This window comes from Drosophila kikkawai, chromosome X (assembly GCF_030179895.1).
Source record: "Drosophila kikkawai strain 14028-0561.14 chromosome X, DkikHiC1v2, whole genome shotgun sequence".
Classification (NCBI taxonomy): Eukaryota; Metazoa; Arthropoda; class Insecta; order Diptera; family Drosophilidae; genus Drosophila; species Drosophila kikkawai.
In genome coordinates this window covers 9119031-9139646 of record NC_091733.1, presented here as the reverse complement: position 1 = coordinate 9139646, position 20616 = coordinate 9119031, and the positions used below count along the sequence as shown (strand labels likewise).

At 50.5% G+C, this 20616-nt stretch overlaps 4 protein-coding genes across 4 annotated transcripts; 2 read left to right on the top strand and 2 right to left on the bottom strand.

Annotated features, from left to right (window-relative positions):
• The first annotated feature begins 199 nt into the window (after positions 1-199).
• On the top strand, positions 200-2717 carry eIF2Bepsilon (eukaryotic translation initiation factor 2B subunit epsilon). Its single transcript, XM_017173469.2, has 6 exons — positions 200-361; positions 427-551; positions 612-1687; positions 1742-1966; positions 2024-2310; positions 2373-2717. The coding sequence occupies exons 1-6, from the start codon at positions 269-271 to the stop codon at positions 2592-2594; spliced, it is 2028 nt and encodes a 675-aa protein (XP_017028958.1). The 5' UTR covers positions 200-268; the 3' UTR covers positions 2595-2717.
• Positions 2718-2778: 61 nt separating this feature from the next.
• mip130 (Myb-interacting protein 130) lies at positions 2779-16227 on the bottom strand. The gene is made up of 3 exons (XM_070288741.1): positions 16156-16227; positions 15536-15616; positions 2779-5987 (listed from the first exon to the last, which is right to left on the bottom strand). The coding sequence occupies exon 3, from the start codon at positions 5960-5962 to the stop codon at positions 3068-3070; it is 2895 nt and encodes a 964-aa protein (XP_070144842.1). The 5' UTR covers positions 5963-5987; positions 15536-15616; positions 16156-16227; the 3' UTR covers positions 2779-3067.
• On the bottom strand, positions 6866-14985 carry Rbcn-3B (WD repeat-containing protein Rbcn-3B). Its single transcript, XM_017173467.3, has 2 exons — positions 14350-14985; positions 6866-12862 (listed from the first exon to the last, which is right to left on the bottom strand). Exon 2 carries the CDS (start codon positions 12735-12737, stop codon positions 8142-8144), a length of 4596 nt encoding a protein of 1531 aa, XP_017028956.1. The 5' UTR covers positions 12738-12862; positions 14350-14985; the 3' UTR covers positions 6866-8141.
• A 287-nt stretch (positions 16228-16514) lies between the features above and the next one.
• Edem1 (ER degradation-enhancing alpha-mannosidase-like protein 2) lies at positions 16515-20592 on the top strand. The gene is made up of 3 exons (XM_017173560.3): positions 16515-16960; positions 17028-18156; positions 18248-20592. Exons 1-3 carry the CDS (start codon positions 16839-16841, stop codon positions 19982-19984), a joined length of 2988 nt encoding a protein of 995 aa, XP_017029049.1. The 5' UTR covers positions 16515-16838; the 3' UTR covers positions 19985-20592.
• The last annotated feature ends 24 nt before the right edge of the window (positions 20593-20616 follow it).

Sequence of the window (20616 nt, the reverse complement as noted above, 5' to 3'; positions counted from 1 at the left end):
TGCAATGCGAGAGAGTGACAGAAAGAGAGAGAGAGAGAGCTAACAAGCCAGGGGTAGTTTTTGGTATTTTTGTACAACCTTTTAGCTAAGTTTCTAAACCTTTTTCAAGTGTTATATTTCTTAGCCCGGTTTCCTACCTTTCTCAATAGAGAGTGAATCGATAAATCGTAAATCGATTGTTTCATTTAATATTAACGACAACGACAATCAGCTGTTTCCTTAACAACATTAATCGCGGGGCGAATCGAAAGCGTCCCGATCCCAAAAAATGGCCCAGTTCGAGAAGGAAATCGTGCAGGCGGTCCTGATTGCCGACAACAATGTGTGGAACTTCAAGCCGCTCTCCGACGAGGGCTCCACGGTGCGTATGCCATTCATGGCCGGCGGCCACGAGTCTCTCTAATTGATCCCCCTTCCTCTGACCAGGCTCTGCTGCCGCTGGTGAATGTGAGCATGCTGGACTATGCGCTCATCGCCCTCAACCGCAGCGGCGTGGAGGAGGTCTTTGTGTACGCCAGCCTCTACCTGCAGGATGTCCGGGATCATATCAAGTGAGTGGTGGAGATGATGCAATTGTGCTCTTAATGGTGATTTTGTTGTGCCTCTGCCAGGGCGGGCATTGCCACGTACGCCTCGTGGTCCTTCAAGATGACGGTGCATGTGATTGGCGGCGAGGGATGTCGCTGCTTTGGCGATGCCATGCGAGATTTGGATGCCAAGGCTCTGATTCGGGGAAACTTCATACTGCTGGGCGCGGACACGGTAACAAATGCCGACCTGCGGCCGGTGCTGGAGCAGCACAAGCGGCAGGCCAAGTTCGACAAGGGCACGGCCGCCACGCTGGTGTTCAAGGAGTGCTCCAATAATGTGCGCACAGGCAACGAGCTGCTCATTGCCGTCGATCGTCGCAACGATCGGTTGCACTACCATCAGCGTTTGAAGGTGCACCAGAAGGAGTCTCGCTACCAAATCCCTTTAGACATCTTCCTGGGCAACTCCTGCGTGGCGCTCCATCACAATCTGCTCGATCCACAGATAGCCATCGGATCGCCGTCCATGTTATCGCTGTTCAGCGATAACTTTGACTTCCAGACCCGCGACGACTTTGTGCGCGGCCTGCTGATCAACGAGGAGCTGCTGGACAGTAGGATCTATGTGGCCCTCCTGCCGGCGGCCCAGTATGCACACAAGGTGAACAGCTGGCCGGCGTATCAGCTGGTCAGCCGGGACATCATCAACCGTTGGGCCTATCCACTGGTACCCGACATGGGCGTCTACAGACTGCAGCAGCAGTATGTCTTCCACAAGGACAACATCTACAAGAGCCACGAGGCGCACGTGTCCAAGGTGGCGCTGCATGAGAATGTGGTGATTCAGGCGGGCAGCCACGTGGACAGCGGCTCGGTGATCAGCGACAGCGTCATTGGGCTCAACTGCCGCATCGGCAAGAACTGTCGGCTGACCAATGTCTTCCTGATGGCCAATGTCACCGTCAAGGACAATTGCCGGCTGGAGCACTGCGTCCTGGGTGAGGGTGCCATTGTCAACGAGGACTGCGATGTGAGCGCCGGTTGTGTGCTTGGCGCCAAGAGTGTTCTGCCGGCAAAGACGAAGCTGGCCAAGACTCTGATCACCAGCACGCCCACCACACAGCTTACCGATGACCAGGAGCAGCAGGAGGCGCCAGGTGGGAGGGAAACCCATTCCATTCTTGTTAGTAATTGCTCTTCTTTTTTTCCAGTGGAACTGCAGTCTCTGGGTCCTCATGCCTTCATCATCAGCGATCTGACCACCGGGGATCCCGAGGACTCTGATGGGGACGACTTCCTGCCACAGCAGGCTCTAAGCATACCCAAAATGGGTGACCTGCTGGCGCCGCTGGACGAAATGAGCTACTGCAGCGACCACAGCGAAGACGACGACGATGCCTCGCGGGCGGTGACGCCGCTGCCCGATGACACCAACAGTGAGACTTCATTCTCCTTCTCCCTCTCTCACACTTACCATCCCTGATCCTTTTTAGTCTTCCTGGGCGAGGTGATTGATTCCTTGACCCGCGGCTACCGGGAAAAGTCCAATCCCGACTTTCTTATCCTGGAGATCAACTCGTCGCGTTATGCCTACAACATGTCCCTCAAGGAGGTCAACTTCAATGTGGTAAAGGCCGTCTTTGGCATGCAAAGCATTGTGGAGCCGGCGAACAGCAATGTTTTGGTGGCCATAAATGCCGCCTTCAAGCAGCTGGGACCGGTAGTCTCCAATTATATCAAGAGCGAGGATGCCATGCTGGACTGCCTCAAGGCACTGGAGGTGCTGTCTATCTCCTTCTCTTTCTATTCTCTCTGGTAACTCTTTGTTCTTTTTCCATTCAGGACGTTTACGAGGAGAACCCGCTGGTCAGGGAGAAAATCTCGCAGATTGTCCACTACCTGTACGACAAGGACTTTGTGTCCGAGGATGCCATCCAGGCCTGGTACGAGCAGTTGGACGACCAGGAGCATGCTCAGCTGCGCCAGAGCCTGGCCAAGCTGGTCCAATGGCTGGACCAGTCCAGCGAAGAGGATGACGACGATGACGATGAGGATGAGGATTAACTACACTTTTGGCTAGCAATTCTAAACGACTTTCTGCTCCTGCTTTTTGTGACTTTGTAAATTCCTGAGATCATGCAATGGTTTCACCGAAAGATAATTAATAAAAGCAAATTAAAATTAAAAGAAAAAAACTGAAAAGCTTAAAGGTGATCGATCCCTTTGCCAAAATCCAGAAAAGTCTACATTTAATTTGAAACTCTTTATTGCCGGGGCTTTTCTATACAACTCTTAATGCATTCCTTAAATTTGCTTTAATAAATTCTTAGCAGATTCTGCATTAGATAATCAAAGGGAGATGATGGCCTCTGCTTCCACTTTTTGTGTACACAGTGGAAGCCAAGGCTTGCGGTTGCTGCTTGTTGCACCTTCTATTGCAACGTTGGAGTTTTTTTTTTTTGTTTAACCTAAGGGAGAATAAAAGTGGGGGACAAAAAAAAAGGGGAACGGGGGAGAGGGACTACCATCTACATCCTCTACTTGACGTAGACGAACTCATCCCCGGAGAGGTCGGCCGACATTTTCAGCTGCTGCAGTTCCTCGTCGGCCATTTCGTCGTCCTCCGTTTCGGTATTCGAAAGGAACTCCTCCTCGGACTCCTTCATCGACTCGATGGTGATCTGGGTGTCGTCGGTGGCGGCCGCATTGGGTGACTGTGAATGCTCTGGCTCATGCTCAGGCTCTGGCTCCAGATGATGCTCCTCCATTTCGGGCTCTGTCTCCTCTTCTGCCTTCGACTTGTGCTCCTGCTCCTTCTCCTTTTCCTCCACCTCCTCCTCCTTCTGACTTCTGTCCAGTTTCTCCTTCTTCACCTCCTCTTTCCTTTCAGCTTCCGTCTCCGTCTCCGACTCTGGGTCTTCCCTTTTGTGTGGCACCTTGCCAGGTTCCTTGCTTCTCTCTTCCGACTGCTGCTTCTGCTCCTTCTCTTTCGTTTTCGCCTTCGAGCTGTCTTTGGACTCGTCCTCCTGCTCGTGTTGCTCCTCCTCGTCCTCCTCCTCATCGTCCTCCTGCTTCTCCTCCATACTCCTGGCAATGTCCTTGGTAATGTACTCCAGCCGCGCCTGCACGCTCTTCCTGAAGACCTCGCTATTGTCGCTGGAGAAGAGATTGGAGCGCACCTCCTCGAGACAGCCCTCGAAGACCTTGTTGTCGCCGCTAAGATTCTGGGTGAGGATCAGCAGCGTGGTTAGGTTCTTCAGGAGACGAATCATGCGCGGATTCTTAACCAGCCCCTTGTTCATCTCGTCCACCGTGAGGGCAGCCTTGGCCCGGCACTCCTCGCGCATATACGTCGGCGAGATCATGGCCTGGACATTGGGATTGCGCGTAAGGCTGGAGGAGAGCTCCTGGACCTTGGTCAGCTCGAACATGAGATCGACGTTGTTCTTCTCAATGGACACAATGTTGTAGGCATATTGTCGTTGAAAGTTATCTGCAATCTGGCGGCGATGGCACTCTCCGTTCTCGTCCTGGTTGATCATCTCGGCTAGGGCCAGTTCCGCGGTGCTGTTCATCTTGTTCAGCCGCTGGATGCGATCGGCCTTCACCGCAATGTGCTTCTGCAGGTGGACCAGGTGCTCGAGCAGCGTGCTCGAGTAGCTGTGCCGATGCTGATGATGATGATGCCGGGCCAGCTGCTGCCGGATGGGGCTTTCGGAGACCGAATCCTGGCCCAGCAAGGGATCGCTCTTGTTCAGCTTCATGCTGAGCGCCTTTCGGGCATCCGCATTGTTGCTGGCCAGATGATGCTTCTGGGGACTGCCAGCACCAGCTGCTCCTCCTCCTCCTGTTCCTGGCCCCGTCCCCTTCTCGATCTTCTTCTGCAGATAATTGCTGGAGAGGTTGGCCGTGAAGCCCAGGTTGGTGGTAAAGCCGAGATTGTTCGTCTGATAGATGCACATCAGGTTGGGCCGGAAGTCCTTGGTGAAGCTGTGCAGCGGCAGCATCTCGTGGAAGTTCTCCGACACGATCTCGTAGTCCGGCACGGCGTGAGTGCCCAGGCCCAGTCGCTCGAAGGTCACCCGGTACATGGCGTTCAGGGAATCGTAGGCAGCCACTGTGCCGGCAAAAATCCCGTCCTGGGGTGAACGCAGCCTGGCCGTCACCTTGGTGCCCAGCGGCAGCGGCATCGGTATCTTCTCGGGCATATCCGACAGCAGCATTGAATCCTTGAGCTCGCCGGGCTTTCGGGACTGCAGGGTCCTGATGAGCTGCCGCTTGCGGTCCAGCTCCTTGCGCTCCTCACTGAAGAACTTGGCCGAGCAGCGACGCGGCCTGCCCATCCGCCGCCTAATGTTGATCCACTCGTGGCGGGTGAGCAGGCGGGGGACCAGGCGTGGCGCCAGCTCGTTCACATGGGTCATCACCTCGTCCCGGCTCTCGAAGAGCGGCTTGTCCACATACGAGTAGAACCACTCGGCAATGGCCCACTTGTGCGCCTTGGGCAGCTTGAGGACATTCCGTAGGCGCATCCCAATGGACTGACCCAGTCGCTTGTGGGCCGCCGCATGGGCCTCCGCCTGGGTGGCCTCCTCCTCGGCGGCGGCCACTGCTGCAGCTGCTGCCGCCGAACCCTTGCCACCAATCAGGTGGGCCCCGCGGCCGCTCTTCACCAGCCTGCCGGATGTCTGCAGTTTGCCCGCCGGCGAACCCTTCGATGGCGTCTTCTTGTGCCTGCCCAACTGGGCCGGCTGCTGCTGCTGACTGCTGGCCGAGTTGGAGCTGGAGCCGTCACTGGAGCGCATGTAGCGGGAGACAACACCCTTGCGCTTCTTCAGCACCTTGGAGGGCGTCAGCGGTGTCTTCTGGGCGGAGCCTCCGCCGGCGGAGAGCGGCGGTCGTCCGGGCATCTTCTTGGGCGCCAGACTCATGCGGAGCGGCTTGTCATCGTTAATGATGTTCTCGTCGTAGAACAGACGATTCTTTTTGCGGATGCGGGCCGGCATACCGCGGGCATTGAGGGTCAGGATGGGTGCCTTTTGCACCTTGGGCTTGGGCGGCGGGGCGCTGCCCACGCGCTGCAGCCCGAGCGTGGCCAGGCTAAAGGCCGGCGGCTCTGCCTGCTCCTCCGGTTCGCTTGTCTCATTGCTGCTATCCTGATCCTGGTCGTCGTCGTCGTCATTTTCCTCCTCCTCCTCGCCTTCGTCCAAGTGCTCCTCCTCCTCATCCTCGCCCTCGTCGAGTTCGGCGTCTGGGTCTTCGCGATCGTTGTTGTCTTCGTCCTCCACGTCCATTGGCTCCACCTTGTTGGATCGTCGCTGCTGCTGCTGCTGCGGCTGCTCGTCCTCCTCCTCCTCGCTGTGGGTGGCGGATTGTGTCCGGGCTGCAGCCGACTTCCTTCCCCGGCCTCTCTGGGCTTCGGCGACGGGCATTCTCACTGGGCGAGCAACAAAACGGCTGTAATTCAGGGAAGATAGGGGGATGAGTAAGCTTAAGTGGGAGTAGGAAATTGTCAGAGGAAAGTACAGTCTGCACCTTAGCTCCTCTGAGAGATGTACAGTGGATAGCATAAATATTCGGTTTTTTTTTTTCAACTTTAACTACCGAGAAACGACATTATGTAAAAAATGGTAAATTAAAGCTTGTTTTATTTTAGAAAAAGATAAATTAAGAGTTTATTTAAAATTAAATTATAAAAAAAATACATAAACTAAAAAAAAACTACTTTAATATTTTGTTATTTATTTTTTTAACTTCAAATGCGAAAAAAAAATAAAACAAAAGTTTATTTAAAATTAAAATTAAAAATATATATAATTAAAAAAATGGTAAATTTAATCATGGTTTATTCGGTTTTTTATAGAAAAATTAATAGTTTATCTAAAATTAAATTATAATCATACATCAACTTAAAAAAGATCAAAAGTTGAGTTACTTTAATATTCGATTTTGCCTTATAAAAAACAAATAAGAAAATAATTTATTAGGGAATTTAATTAATATTAAAAACTTGTTTCGATAACCATTTATATTTATGGTATCACAACGGATTATTCTTTGGCATATTTTTAATAATTTTTGGGTGCATTTCTGGTTTTAGGTAAACTTTTTTTTGCTTGTTTCTGCAAGTTTCTTGTTTAATTTTTAAATAAACATAAATAAATGTATATCTACAAAAAGGTAGTGCAACAACTTTTCAGATACCATTTTTTTAAATAATGTTAAGTATTATACATTTGAAATTTAAAATATAGAAAATATAGAAAAAAATATTACTGTACACTGTAAGTAAAACTACAGTGCCCACTGTAAGTAAAAGTAAAAATGCCCGAAAATTGCTCATGTTTGGTTTTGAGTTTATTTCTTTTTTTTTGTTTTTGTTTTATACTCTCCGTACATAATTGTTGTAGTTGCTTCGTTTCGTATCTTTTTTATTTTGTTTTATTTTGTGTAATACTTTAAAGGATCTCGTATATAAGTATGCATGTATGTATTATTTTCACAGAACAACAAAGACTTTTTACACACGCTTAAGCAGAAATATGACATCGAAAGAAGACGAAGAAGTTATCAATTATAGGAATTACAATAAAAGTAAGGTTCACAAAAAAAATGTATATATGTATGTAAAAAAAAAAAAATTAAACACCTGACTTCTTCGCTCTATATAATTTATTTTATTTAGTGTTTTTGTTTTTTTTTTCGTTTTAGTTTTCGTTTCGCAACTTTGCTCAATACATTTGTTTAGGTTTTCCTCTTTAGGTATATATATATAACAATACATTAGGCATAACAAATATCAATAATAATAGTAATAGTAGCATACAATAGTAATAATAATAATAGTTGTGTAATAATAATAACAGCTTTTCAATCTTTGTTTTTTTTTTATATAATTTTAATTGTTTTTCCTTTTCTTTCCTTTGCGTTGTGTGTGTGTGTGTTTTGCATCTGGTTAATTGTTGTTTACTTTGTTAATATTTGGACTTGGTTTTCTGTTTTCCTTCCGCATTTGGAAACCGAACAACAAAGCAGAAACACGAGGTGTTGTGTGGGTAAAAGTTAAGAAACTAAATCATAAAATGGACGTAGCAGGGGGGGTATTTAAACAGGGGGGCATATTAAAATCGTGTAATACATTAAAATACAGATACGGATACAGATACAGATATATAGGGTAAGTATATATATATATATAAATAAATAACAAAATGTGTGTTGTATTGAATTTTCCGTTTTCCGTTTCCTATTCTCTCTCTCTCTCTCTCTCTCTATTCCCTCTCTCTATTCCCTTCTCTTTTTAACTTAATGCTGCTTATAGTGCTTGGGTTTTCCTCTCCTCAAGTTTTCAGTGTAGTTTCGTCCTTTGACTGTTACTTTTCGCTTAGCTTTTCCTTGTTTCCATTGCCTTACTTATTTATTATTTAAGGAAACGCCAGACGTTTCCGGGTTTTATCTTTGAATAATTATTGTTTTGTCGTTTCTGCTACCTGCACTCCTGCATCCTGCATCCACCATCTACCATTCTCCATCTTCTTTCCATGTTCTCGCTGCTTTTGAAGCCGCGCTGCTGATTGCCTAATAACCTTGCCTTATGCATCGTCGCCTTCCCTAGACATTGAATCGCGTCTCGGAGCCATCGGCCAGCATCAGGGTCACCGTCCGATTGTTGATCCACACCAGCTTGGCCAGCCGCATCGGATTCAGGCGGGAGACATCCGGTATCGGAGCAGTCGAGTAGCCCTTGGTGCAGCGCGTCTGCGACTGGCCCAGACCGAACATGCCCGTCGAGGTCTGCCAGAAGGAGAGCCGATTCTCGGCGCACGAATACGAGACGAGGTACTTGCCGTCCGGCGAGAAGGCCAGCGAGGTGATGGGATGCGTGTGCGCCGGTATCATCTGGCACTTGTTCTGCCGCAGCTCATAGATGGCCAGGTTACCGCTGTTGGCCCCCACGGCAATGCGCCGGGTCTGGGCGCAGTGCGAGATCTGATTGAACTTGCAGATCGAGGGACAGAGCTCCGCCAGGCCGCGACTCTTCAACTCATTGCTGTCCACACAATGCAGGGCTATGTCCATTACCTCCACCAGGAGACCGGCTATCTCCGATTGCATCTTGTCGATCAGCATCTCCACGCACTGCAGTATCTCGCCCTTGGCCTTGTGCAGGACGGACTGGGTCAGCGGCGTGTTAATGGACTGGGCATTCTGCTGCATCGTATTGTACCTGGCCACCTCACGGGCCATTGTGGTGATGAAGGCCGCCGGCCGGGCGGTGGCTATCAGGCGCAGCGCATGCCTGGCTGTCCGGCAGGCATCCGCCTGGGGTGTCAGTGGGAGCTTGTAGTTTAGATTCGGCACAGCCTTGCCCTCGCATGAGATCTCCAGCAGGCCGAGCAGCACCTTGGACACGTCCAGGTATGGTTCCCACACGGTGAATCCCCTGCCCAGCAGATCGATGGCCGCCCGACGGAGTGGCGTGTACTGTGGCAGCTTGGGGGATGGCGGCGCATACAGGAGATGGGCCAAAGCCATCGAGGTGAGGCGGGCCAGGTTGTTGGCTATGCCGAAGCCCTCGACCACGCTCGATTTCCGGCGCTCGCTGCCGGCCAGAGTGGCGCCCGTGGCCAAGCTTATGCTGCCGCGATGATTGGGCGACTCCTGCGAAATATCCTGGCCGAATTCGGCACCGATGACGCCCAGGAGTATGACCGCTGTGGTCTGCTTGCGTTTTAGCTCCGACAAGCTGGATGGTTTGCGTATTATTTCCTCCTCCTCCTCCTCGTAATCCTCGTCTTGGTGGGCATCGCCACCGGTCACTCCACCGCCGGATCCCATCCCACCGCCGCCGCCTATATTTCCACCTGATCCGCCTCCACCAGACCCAGAGCCAACGCCGCCGTTATTGGCACCCGAACCGGATCCAGCTCCGCCGCCGCCTCCGCCTGCCGGCTGACTGAGCAGGGCCAACTGCTGCTGGGCGCCGACAATCGGTTCCGTGTGCGTGTACAGCGGCAGGTACTGGGCCCAGCTCTCCACCAGCTGCTTGCGTCCCTTCTTGCCCATGCGGGTGAGCTCACCCAGCAGTATCTGCTGCGCTGCCTCCCGGATCTCGATGCAGTGGTGCTGCCAACGCTTGACCATCATCTCCACCTGCGGCCGCTTGAACTTCTTTGGCTCCAGGGCCTCGATCTTGTCCGGCAGCAGGAAGCAATGGTGGGTGGCCAGCAGACTCCAGGCGTGCTTGATCTGCGAGATGTGGTGGGCCATCAGCTCCTCGCGCTCCTCCTCGTTGCTCAGCGTCGAGTCCGTGCGCTGTGCCAGGCGCTGCAGCTTCTTGTGCTTCTCGCTGTCCGGCAGGAAGGAGGCAGCGCTCATCGAGAGCAGCGTGTTGGACATGGCCACCAGGGCGAGGATGTGATTGGTTGTCAGCGTGGTGCTCAGTTCCCAGTGCAGGCGCGATGTAAATACGGCTGTCAGGTGCTCCAGGCGCTGCAGCTCCTCGGGCAACGGACGCTTCTTGGAGCTGGAGGGCAACTGGATGCCCGGCGGGATGGCATAGTTGTTCTGCCACGTCGGCAGCAGCAGGGACATGTAGCCGGCCTTGGAGAGCACGCCGTACGAGATGGGCACTATGGGACGCAGGAGGCCCAAACGCGTCTCGCACATCTTGTCCAGATGCGGATCGAGGCCCCACGAATGGAGCAGCGAGAGCAGCAGCTGGGCCACCTCCATCACATGGGTGACCTCCATTTTGGAGGCGATCTTGCTCTTGAGATCCTGCTGCTCCTCGTGCGGCTCGACGGCCTTCTGGAGGCTCTCCACCTTCGCCTGCACCTTCTTCTCGACAATCTCCGTCTTTTCCTTGAACTTCTGGACAAGGCCATGCTTGTCCTTGTCCTTCAGTATCTTCTCCACATCCACCGCCTTGTTCTTGACCTTGCTAAAGAAGTCTCCGATCTTCTTGCTCGCATCCAGATGCATCGACTTGCCGTCCTTGGGGTTCTGCAGGTGCACTCCGAGCGCCTCCAGCGTGGCCGGCGTCATCTGGGCATACTCCTCGCTGTGCAGCTCAAAGATCAGTCCCTCGATGTCGAAGAAGAGGATGTGACTCTCGGCGTCCTTGGGATTGGTACGCAGTCCCTGGATGACCAGCGGATTGCTGCGGTGCTTCATTAGGAAGTCAAAGTTGCCCTGGTTGTGTCCCTGCAGCTGCTGGAGCTGCGTGATGCCACGCTGCGTGGCATGCCGTATGGCGTTCATGTTGCGCGACTTGAGGCCGCGGAAGAAGTGCACCGCCGGATTGGCCATGCCCATTTCACTGGCACTGGAGGCGCCATTCGATCCGCCGCCTCCGCCGGAGCCGCCATCTTCTGCCTGCTCGTCGCAGGCGGAGAGCACCTCCTCGGCCAGCATGCCGTGAAGGACGCGATCCAAGTGTCCCGTCTCCATCTGCCACACGTACACGCTGCCATCGGAGCAGCCCACGATGAGGAAGTCGTCCAGCGGGCGCCACTTGATGGTGACCACGGGGAACAGGTGGCGACTGGCCAGCGTCACGCATTTGCGCTCCTGCAGGGAGACCAGCGTTACCGAATGATCCGAGGCCACCGAGCAGATGCACTTCAGTATCCTCGGGCTGCAGCTCTCCGGCGGCACCAGGAGCTGCGTTATCTCGCCGGCATGGACACAGAATCGATGCAGCAGGCTTCCACTGTACAGATCCCACAGGCAGACGGCGAAATCAATGCCGCCGGACAGCAGATGGGACTTCTCGTACCGCGAATGGATCATTGAGGGGCAGAGCAGGCAGTTCACCCTGCCGCGGTGACCGTAGAGGATCTGATGCGAGGGCCAATCGCTGAAGTTCTGCTTGATTCCCACCAGCAGCTGCATCATCACCGTCTGGGTGGCCGGGACGATTACAATGCTGCCATCCTCGCGTCCAATCACCAGGCGACTCTGCTGGGGCAGATAGATGCTCGAGGTGAGCTTCACCGGCGACTCGGTGATGCGCGACAGCTGGTCGAGGATGCCGACGGGCGGTGGATCCATAATGGACCACGCCTCCACCAGTGAGGTACACACATGCGGTTTGAGGACACGCGGCGGCATCTGCTTGGCCTGCAGTATGCTGATGTTATCCAGCGGCACCTCCGGCACATTCCACACGGAGATATAGCCCTCGGAGTCACCGCGCAGTAGATTGTGCTGGCCGCCAGTGCCCTGGAGCAATTTCATTGCCGGCGGACACGAGAGCACCTTGTCGCCGGCGTGCTGCAGGACATAGTACAGGTAGGGGGCATCGCGGACGACGCTCTTCGAATGGAATTCCTTGTTGTCCGGAATGCAATTGGCAGGCAGCTTGTACAGATACCCCTTGCCCTCGTCCGTCCACAACATGACACGGTCTGAGGTGATGAAATCGCCGCCCTGCCACCGCTCCCGGGCGGGGGCAATGACGGAGCAGAGGACGGTGAAGTCACCGGCATCGTAGATTTGCCAGTACTTGGTGCACACGAGGAGCACCGTTCGCTGGTTCTGGGCACAGCAGTTCATGGTGATGGCGTTGAGGCATCGGATCTCCTTCGATTCGTTCTCGTAGATGGGCTCCGCATGCTTGTTCTCGTTGCCCGTGAGGGTCCACACCTTTACGGTGCCGGTGGTGGTGATGGCCAGCACCACATCATCCTTGCGACGCATCGGACGCAGCACATGGATGGCGGAGATCCAGTCCGGCTTAACCTTGGAGCTGAGCACATAGATGACCTCGAGGCTGAAGGGATCCATGACCATGATCTCGGCATAGTAGCCGATGCAGAAGAGACGCACATCCTCGCTGTTGGCCGTGTGATAGCTCTGGATTTGGGTGTGAACCTGCGGCAGCTTGACCGCCTCCATGCACTTGCCGTCCGTGAGGTCCCAGGTGCACATCTCGCCGTTCTCCGACGAGCTGACCAGAAAGCTGTTCTCCGGCAGGAGAGAGGCACGCACCAGGCACAATACCGGGGCGGAGTGTCCCACCAGGAGGCACCGCGGCGACATCTTCAATGTGCTGGGCTCCACCTGCCACAGGCAGATCTGTCCATCGTAGCAGCCGGTAACTAGCGTCAGCTGGTCATCCGATAGGAACACGCTCGAGATGCAATGGGTGGGGGCTGTGGGTCCCCAGAGGACCACGGGCACCACTAGATTGTTACTCACCATGGTGCTGGCTTGATCAGGCTGGCTTTTACCTACTCAGAGCACCGTCGTGCTCCAACTGCTGCTGCTGCTCCTCCTCCTTGATCTCCTCTTCCCTCGATCTCCGGCTGCTGCTGCTACTGCTGGCTCTGTAAAAATTGTTCTTGAGTAAACATTTGCTCACGTCCACAGCCACATACACCCGGGCAATGGTGTGGTAGATGGTTGCGTCGTCGCCTGTGTGCGTTCTAGTGCGTGCGGGGTACAGTGAAAGCTGCTAATCAGTGACTCACTCGCTCGCTCACCGTCCAAGGTTGACTTGACCATATTCTAGGTCTATTTAAAACTAATTATATTCGACTAGCAAATGGGTTTTAGGAAGCTCTGCTAGTATTTGGGCCCTTAAGAACTGTCTAAACTGAGAAACCTTCTTACTGGTCTAGTTGTTTACTAATTGAGCTATTAATTTAAACTAAGAAACCTTTCATTACTTAACCGTCCAGGACCCAAAAGTGTCTTGAGGCACTATTCACAATTCCAAACATAATAAAAGCTCTTTCTAAAGTATAAAAAATCAATTTGGAAAAATCTTTATGAATATTAGAGATATTGTCTTTTAAATTTATATCGTTATTTTATGATATTTATCGTTTATTATATATGAAAAAAAATATTTCTGAAACCAATAATATTTTTTCCAAATTTTAAAAACTGATTTTAAAGAGCAAGAACTGTTTTTAATTCCAAAAATTTTAAAATCCTAATGTAAAGGAAATTTTCTGAGATAGGATTTGAATTCAAGGCATTAAAAACCATCCGCTTCTTGGTTCCAAAAAGCTGTGTTATCATCCCCATATAAAGCTAATTTCAAGTGTTAAGCTTAAAGGAAATTATAGGGTAAACAAGATTTATGAAGGCTATAGTTCTAGTTACAGGGTAAACTTAATTTCTTAGGGCCAAAAAGAACATAAGTTAGATGCTACTCCTATTTCATAATCATACTTTGAGTCCTCTGTTTTTCTTTTTATGTAAAAAACCCATATATAGCCTTCTTGAAGCTTCCTCAACTCTAATCCTTGGGAAAATGCGTTGCCGAGGGCCCTAAGTAATGGCTATTTTAAAAAGTTTCCCAATAGAAACCAAATTTATTAGAATATGTCAGAGATAAGGGTTCTCCCTCTCTCTCTGGACTAATGCCAGGTGACAACACTTGTCCCAGCAAGCGAGCTTATCGAATCAAAGTGAGTTCCAGGCCAACCTGTGACAGCCTCCACTGTACGGCAAAGATAAACAAGGAACGAGGGGACCGGACTCTCGGCTCCGATTCAAGTTATACAATGCACAACCTTGGGAGATGGAGCGCTCTAGGAGCGGAACGGACATCGGATACGAGTTTGGCATATGGAAATGCTGAATAATCTGAATATGGGATGTCTCGCCAATTGAAAGACGATCAATTAATTGGACAAAAGTGGGAGAAGCGGCGACAATTTGGCATCGCAATTTGAGCGGATTTTTTTTTATTATTTTTGCTATCGCACACACACAAAAGCACACATATAGCCAGCACACTCGACTGGCACGCACACAGGGACAAAACAAATAATAATTGTAGATAACTTGGCATTTAGCTAACATTTTTCAGCCGTTTTCCGTATTGGGGTGGCGCGCGTGATTCCTCTTTTTTTTTGTTTTTGGTTCGAACTTTTTATTGCCCGCTGCTGCTGCTCACGATGATGATTATTGATCCTGATCCGCGGACATGCTGCATTCCAGGGCGGACCTCAATGTCGTCGTCGCACGATTCTAATTTATGGGCGAGCAGACGACCAGAACAGCGCAGCACAACCACCCCCCGTCGGAGCACAGACACAGTTTTCTGCCGCCGCCTCTGCTTGGTTCCACAATTACAACACACACGTTGCTGCCTGCTGCTGCTGATGTTATTGTTGTTGCTGCTGCTGCTGCTGCTGACTATTGTCGCTGTCTGTATTTGTTTTTGTTATTGGCCACTTTTTCGTATTATGCATATTTCCATTTTTCCCGTAGAACTGTTGCTGCTGCTGCTCCTTGCACTTTACTTGCTAAATTACGGTTACTCGTGTACAGCACTTGGTTGCTGTCCCGTTGTTTTTTGCTATATTCCGCTAGACGTTGCTTCGTTTTCGTTTTAGTAAGATTTCTTTTTCTATTTTTCTATATTTTTTTTTGTACACGACAGAGAGGCGCACACGAAAGTGTTTTATCGACCGTGGGCCCATAAAAAAAATTTTCGATAGGTTTTGCGTGTGCGCAGAGTTGTCGCGGCGCCGTGGGTATCGCCATTGCCTTGCGAACGGCGACAACTCTGCCCTAAAAATTTAATATTTTCCACAAATTGTTTATAATTTCACAGATATCACTAGGCTGGCATTAAATCTAGCCAGCAAACATTAGGCACTTGGGGGTTAAATTAACTGGGAAGGTTTTGGCGCATTCACGAGGGCTCCAAAGGCTAGCCCACATGCCTGCTTTCACAATGTTGTTACTTTACCAACCAACGGACATTACTCCCGCACCCGGATGACATATTGCGAAATGCCTGGAGCTGGGCTCGGTAAGATCGTCCGGACGATATAAACCTTGTCTGGACAGATAATTGGCGGGTATTGGTTGGTGGTTTTAACCGGAGAATAGCCACCAAAAAAGATTCAACTTGTGTCAATTGACAAGACGAAGGTGATTCGATGTTGTTTGCTGGCGAAACAGAGGCTTGCCCAGTGGCTGGCCCCGTATTTGGCCTTAAAGCTTTAGTAAAACTTACTCCTTGTGGAGTTACTCACCGCTGGGTGCAGTTTCTGCAATTGTTGGTTAGCCTGCTCCTTGTTTATTTTGAATTCCAAACACACAACACAATGCCGTAATAGAGCTGGGAAACTATCGATGGTACTATCGAGGTATCGACTTTTTCCTTTTTTTGAGCCACCATCGATAGTTTTTTATCACTATCGATAGTACGGGACTATTTTTATATCTCTGCTTTGTTGCTGAAATTTAGTAAGAAAAATGCAAACAAATATATATATATATGTATATATATATTTTTTTTTTTATAATAAAAATGTATTCTAAATTAACTTAAATTGGAGTTGGTGGTGAAAAATATTAACTGAATCTCAAAAGAAAGGGTGCGTCTACGCCACGTCTTCAGAGTCTAAGCGTATGTTTAGCAATGGTAATACAATTTTATTTGTGCAAAGTTGCTTGGATAGAATATTTATGTTAATTACTTAGTCAAAACATATTGAATAGTATTATAATTCTATTTGAAATTGCTATAACTTTAATTTGCAAAAAGAATCGTAAAAAAACGATACTATCGATAGTATCGAATTTTCGTTTTCAAAACATCGAAAATATCGAATGGTGTCACTATCGATAGTTTCCCAGCTCTATGCCGTAAGAACACACACTTTTGAATGGCCAGCAAAGAAACTGAGATTGGTGCTGCCAACTCGGGTCAAAGTAAAAGGCGCGCGTGCCGCGCAATAGAGCCACGAACAATCGATTTCATTTAAAGTCGTAAAAACCGTACTTAAAGAATTTTACTACATTTATTTCGAATTTAAATTGATGTTTTGAATATTTTATCGGCTATTTGGATGGTGTTTTTGGTTGAAATAGAGCTGGTTGACAACTGCCAACCTGTATCTACACGCGAATCGACCACCCTGCCGATAGTCCGATAGTTCTTTGGCCACAAACAGCTGTTAGCACTCTACAGTTGGGCATAGGCGGTTATCGTAGTGGTTTTGTTACGATGCAAACATCTCTTTCATTATATTTAAATTAATTTTATAAAAATTAATTTGTTAACTTTTAAGATAATTTAAATAATATAATTAAGCTAATCACACACAAGCTAAAAACCTTTTGTTATCCCAATTTTTGTTACTTCTCGTAACTTACCCCGTGCAGGGTATTCGCGAATTAATGCCACTGCCCCGCGATTTGCCGTGTTTTGGTTTTTGCGACAACGTAGCCGCTTTGACGACTTCTCCCACATCCACGCTGGCTATGGCGCACTGACCATGCCCATAATTGAATTAGCGCCACTGATTGACTCCTCCTCCGACCGAAGCAACGATGCAGCATTGGATCTACGTCTACAAGTTGCTGCTCTGCACGGTCCTCCTCCTCCTGCTGCTGCTGGCAAGCGATGTCAGCGGTCAGAAGCACTTCACCAGGGCCCGGAAACTGGAGCTGAGGTGGGTACTCCTCCTGGAGGAGTTAACCCAACTGCCAGTGCTAACCTCTCTTTTGTAATTTCTCCAGAGAGGATGTGCGCCGCATGTTCCAGCACGCCTACGAGGGCTACTTGCGCCACGCCTCCAACTACGACGAGCTGCGTCCGCTCACCTGCGATGGCCACGACACCTGGGGCAGCTACTCCCTGACGCTGATTGACGCCCTGGACACGCTGGCCGTCATGGGTAACTTCACGGAGTTCCAGCGAGTCACCCAGCTGCTGGAGCAGAAGATGAACTTCGATCGGGACATCAATGTGTCCGTGTTCGAGACAAACATCCGCATCGTTGGTGGCCTACTTTCCGCCCATCTCCTTTCTAAACGGGCCGGTCTTGATCTAGAGCAGGGCTGGCCCTGCCAAGGACCACTGCTCCGTATGGCGGAGGACGTGGCCCGGCGGTTATTGCCCGCCTTTGACACGAACACGGGAATGCCGTACGGAACGGTGAACCTGCGCTATGGCGTGCCCAAGGGGGAGACTTCGGTCACGTGCACGGCTGGAGTGGGGACTTTCCTCATTGAATTCGGAACTCTGAGCCGGCTGACCGGCAATAGCATTTACGAGGAGGTGGCCATGCGGGCGGTCCATGCTCTTTGGGCTCACCGCTCCTCCATTGGTCTTTTTGGCAATCACATCGATGTCCAGAGCGGACGCTGGACAGCTCTTGATTCGGGCATCGGCGCCGGTGTGGATTCCCTTTTCGAGTACCTGGTGAAGGCCTCCATGCTGCTCAACCGTCCCGAGTTGCTGGAACTCTTCCACGAGGCCCGCTCAGCCATTGACAAGTATATGCGGAAGGAGGACTGGTACGTGTGGGTCGGCATGAACAAGGGCCACGTCACCCTGCCCGTTTTTCAGTCTCTGGAGGCCTTTTGGCCCGGCATACTCAGCATAGTTGGTGACACGGAGCCGGCGTTGCGCACCATTTCACGGTACATTGGTGTGTGGAAGAAGTACGGCTTCCTGCCGGAGTTTTACAACATAGCCGCAGGGGAGGCATCGCCCAATCGCGAGGTGTATCCCCTGCGGCCGGAGCTCATCGAGTCGGCCATGTATCTGTATCGGGCGACGCGCAACGAATATCTCCTGGAGCTGGGCGAGCACATGCTGGAGACGATTGAGTTTAGTGCCAAGACCAAGTGCGGATATGCCACGGTAAGGGGAGTCGAAGTCAAAGGTTTTGTGATAAATAGTTGGGGGATTTTAGGATATTTAAGAAAATGCTTTCTTTGTCTTTCTCTTTTAGATTCGCAATGTGGTCACCCACGAGAAGGAGAACCGCATGGAGTCGTTCTTCTTGGCGGAGACCAGCAAGTACCTGTATCTTCTCTTCGATGAGGACAACTTCCTGCACGACGACGGCTCTGGCGGTGAGTTGGTATCCACCGAAGACGATGTGTGTGTGGTACAGGCTGGCGCCTATATTTTTAACACGGAGGCCCATCCCATGGACATGTCTGCCTTGCACTGCTGCCATGCCCACAAGGAGGACATATATGCCGGCCTGGATCTGCAGCGATTCAGTGTGCGTTCCATTTTCGAGAGAAGCAGAGAACGTCAGGTGGCTGTGCAGGAACAGTGGACGCCACAGTGTCATCCAGGGAATTACGAGCATTACTACGAGCAGGAGAGAGAGAGGGACGGGGAGAAGACGGAGAAGGCTGCTGGCAAGGATAATGGCGAGTCGGCAACCACAACCATGGCCGTAGATATTGAGGTGTTCGATGAGTTCCAACAGCCCGCCGGCGATCTGCTGGTCAGCAACTTTGAGCGGATACGCGAGGAGCGGGAGCTGAACCAGAGTCTGCAGCGAAGCGAGGTGCCGCGCAATCAGCTGACTGTAAGTGACCTGGACGACTTCTTTGCCCAGCGAAGGGAGAACTTTGCCAGCGCCGCCGAAGCCCTCAACTATGTGCTCTCCTTCATGGGTAACTTTACCATGGACGTGGCCTTTATCCGGGGACTACAGCTTTATGACACCAACATCAGCAGTGTCCTGGGTCCAGGTGCCCAGAAGGAGTACGAGTCGCGCATGCGATCCCTCTGGCAGCTGTACGAACTGGAGCAGCAGTATGCGGCCAATATTCGGCTAATCCAGGGCCTGGGCTTGCTCAGTTTCCAGGCGGACGGCGAACGCATGCATGGCCACTTGGCGAATGTGCTAGAGAGCCTGGACAGATCGTCATCTTTTGAGGAAGTGCAGACCAATGGCTCCTCCTCCTCATCTGCCTCCCCATCAATGCCTTTGACCGATATCCGGCAAGTAATCCTGCAAGCACGTAATGGTTATGCCATGGCCATAGTCAATACCACTGCCATGCAGGAGTTTGCCCAACGCATCTACCTCTCTGGCACCACAGATGCAGCGGGACGCTATCGACCGCTGCTGGAGCCCGATGAATTGCGTCAGGAGGACCGCCTGAGGCCCATGAAGCCGGCCGAGGAGCGTGAACTCTTTCGCTACGCCCGACGCATTATTGATTTCCGAAAACGCATGGCCGAGACGGTGGACCGTTTGCAGACCCTGATGCAGGAGACTCCACTGGCCGCCAAGAGCAAGGAAGCTGCCGTTAAGGAGGATGCCCATCATCAGGCATCTGGCCAAGCGGAGGTGGCCACTGTCTATGCCGATAGCAAAGCCAAGGCGCTTGAGGTCATGACGACGGCTCAGCCTGATGAGTCCAAGCCCCATAACCACCAGAAGGAGAAGAAGCAGCTCACGGAAACTACTACTGCTGCTGCTGCTGATTTGGAAATGGAGCCCGAGGAAACCGGCTCCGTTTGGTCGCAGTTCGTTCAGACCATACTGCGTAAGACCACCGTGCAGCGGGTCAAGTTCGATGAGGCCGTCCTTCTAGAGAAGACGCGCAAGGCTTTGGAGAAATATGCCGATAAGGAGTTGCCTCATCATCTGTTTGGCTGCCATCGGCCGGAGTATATCGAGGCCTTTGCCTATCGGGACTTTTATCCAGATGCCCTGTAGTCCTGTAGAATGACACCTCCTAAACACGACTGATATATGTAGATATATGTATTTAGTTAAGTTAAGGGGCTTGGCTTGGCTTGGCTTGGCTTGGCTTTTGGGAGAAGCAGAGAATCCTCAGACATCTCGCAGAGATTTAATTGCTCTTTGGGGTATGGATAAATACCTCAGCTAATTGGGAAAAGGTGGTAGACAACACTGGCCTTTCATGCATTTTTTTTTAGCTTGTTTTTAAATTAAAATGTTTAACAAAATAGATAAATTTAGTGTCTTTTCGATTGATTCTGAAGGGTATATATCCCCATGATTTCTTAAAATTTAAGTCTCAAAATGTTGTACATTTCTCTTTTGAAACTTTTAAGCCTTAACAATTATTTAAGAATAAATATATTAGTTTAAAGAAGCAACAGGTTTTCAGGCCTCTGTGTAAATACCCCCCGCCGCAATTAATTTATTACGCACTCTTGTATATCCTTACTCAAGACATTGCTAGGGCTTACATACATATATTACTTGTTTAAGGTCCTATACATTCTACATGTCCTGCCGAGTGCGGGTGTGCGTGCCCAGCCAAGCCTGGATTGTAATTAAATTGATTTATTTGTGTATTTATGCATTCAATTAGATTCGAT

Excerpts from the sequence above, each read along its gene's own strand:
- Edem1 (XM_017173560.3), top strand. The coding sequence starts at position 16,839 with ATGCAGCATTGGATCTACGTCTACAAGTTGCTGCTCTGCACGGTCCTC. Across the intron at positions 16,961-17,027 it reads GCCCGGAAACTGGAGCTGAG|AGAGGATGTGCGCCGCATGT; the intron begins GTGGGTACTCCT and ends TAATTTCTCCAG. Across the intron at positions 18,157-18,247 it reads CCAAGTGCGGATATGCCACG|ATTCGCAATGTGGTCACCCA; the intron begins GTAAGGGGAGTC and ends TTTCTCTTTTAG.
- eIF2Bepsilon (XM_017173469.2), top strand. The coding sequence starts at position 269 with ATGGCCCAGTTCGAGAAGGAAATCGTGCAGGCGGTCCTGATTGCCGAC. Across the intron at positions 552-611 it reads GATGTCCGGGATCATATCAA|GGCGGGCATTGCCACGTACG; the intron begins GTGAGTGGTGGA and ends TGCCTCTGCCAG. Across the intron at positions 1,967-2,023 it reads GCTGCCCGATGACACCAACA|TCTTCCTGGGCGAGGTGATT; the intron begins GTGAGACTTCAT and ends GATCCTTTTTAG.
- mip130 (XM_070288741.1), bottom strand. The coding sequence starts at position 5,962 with ATGCCCGTCGCCGAAGCCCAGAGAGGCCGGGGAAGGAAGTCGGCTGCA.
- Rbcn-3B (XM_017173467.3), bottom strand. The coding sequence starts at position 12,737 with ATGGTGAGTAACAATCTAGTGGTGCCCGTGGTCCTCTGGGGACCCACA.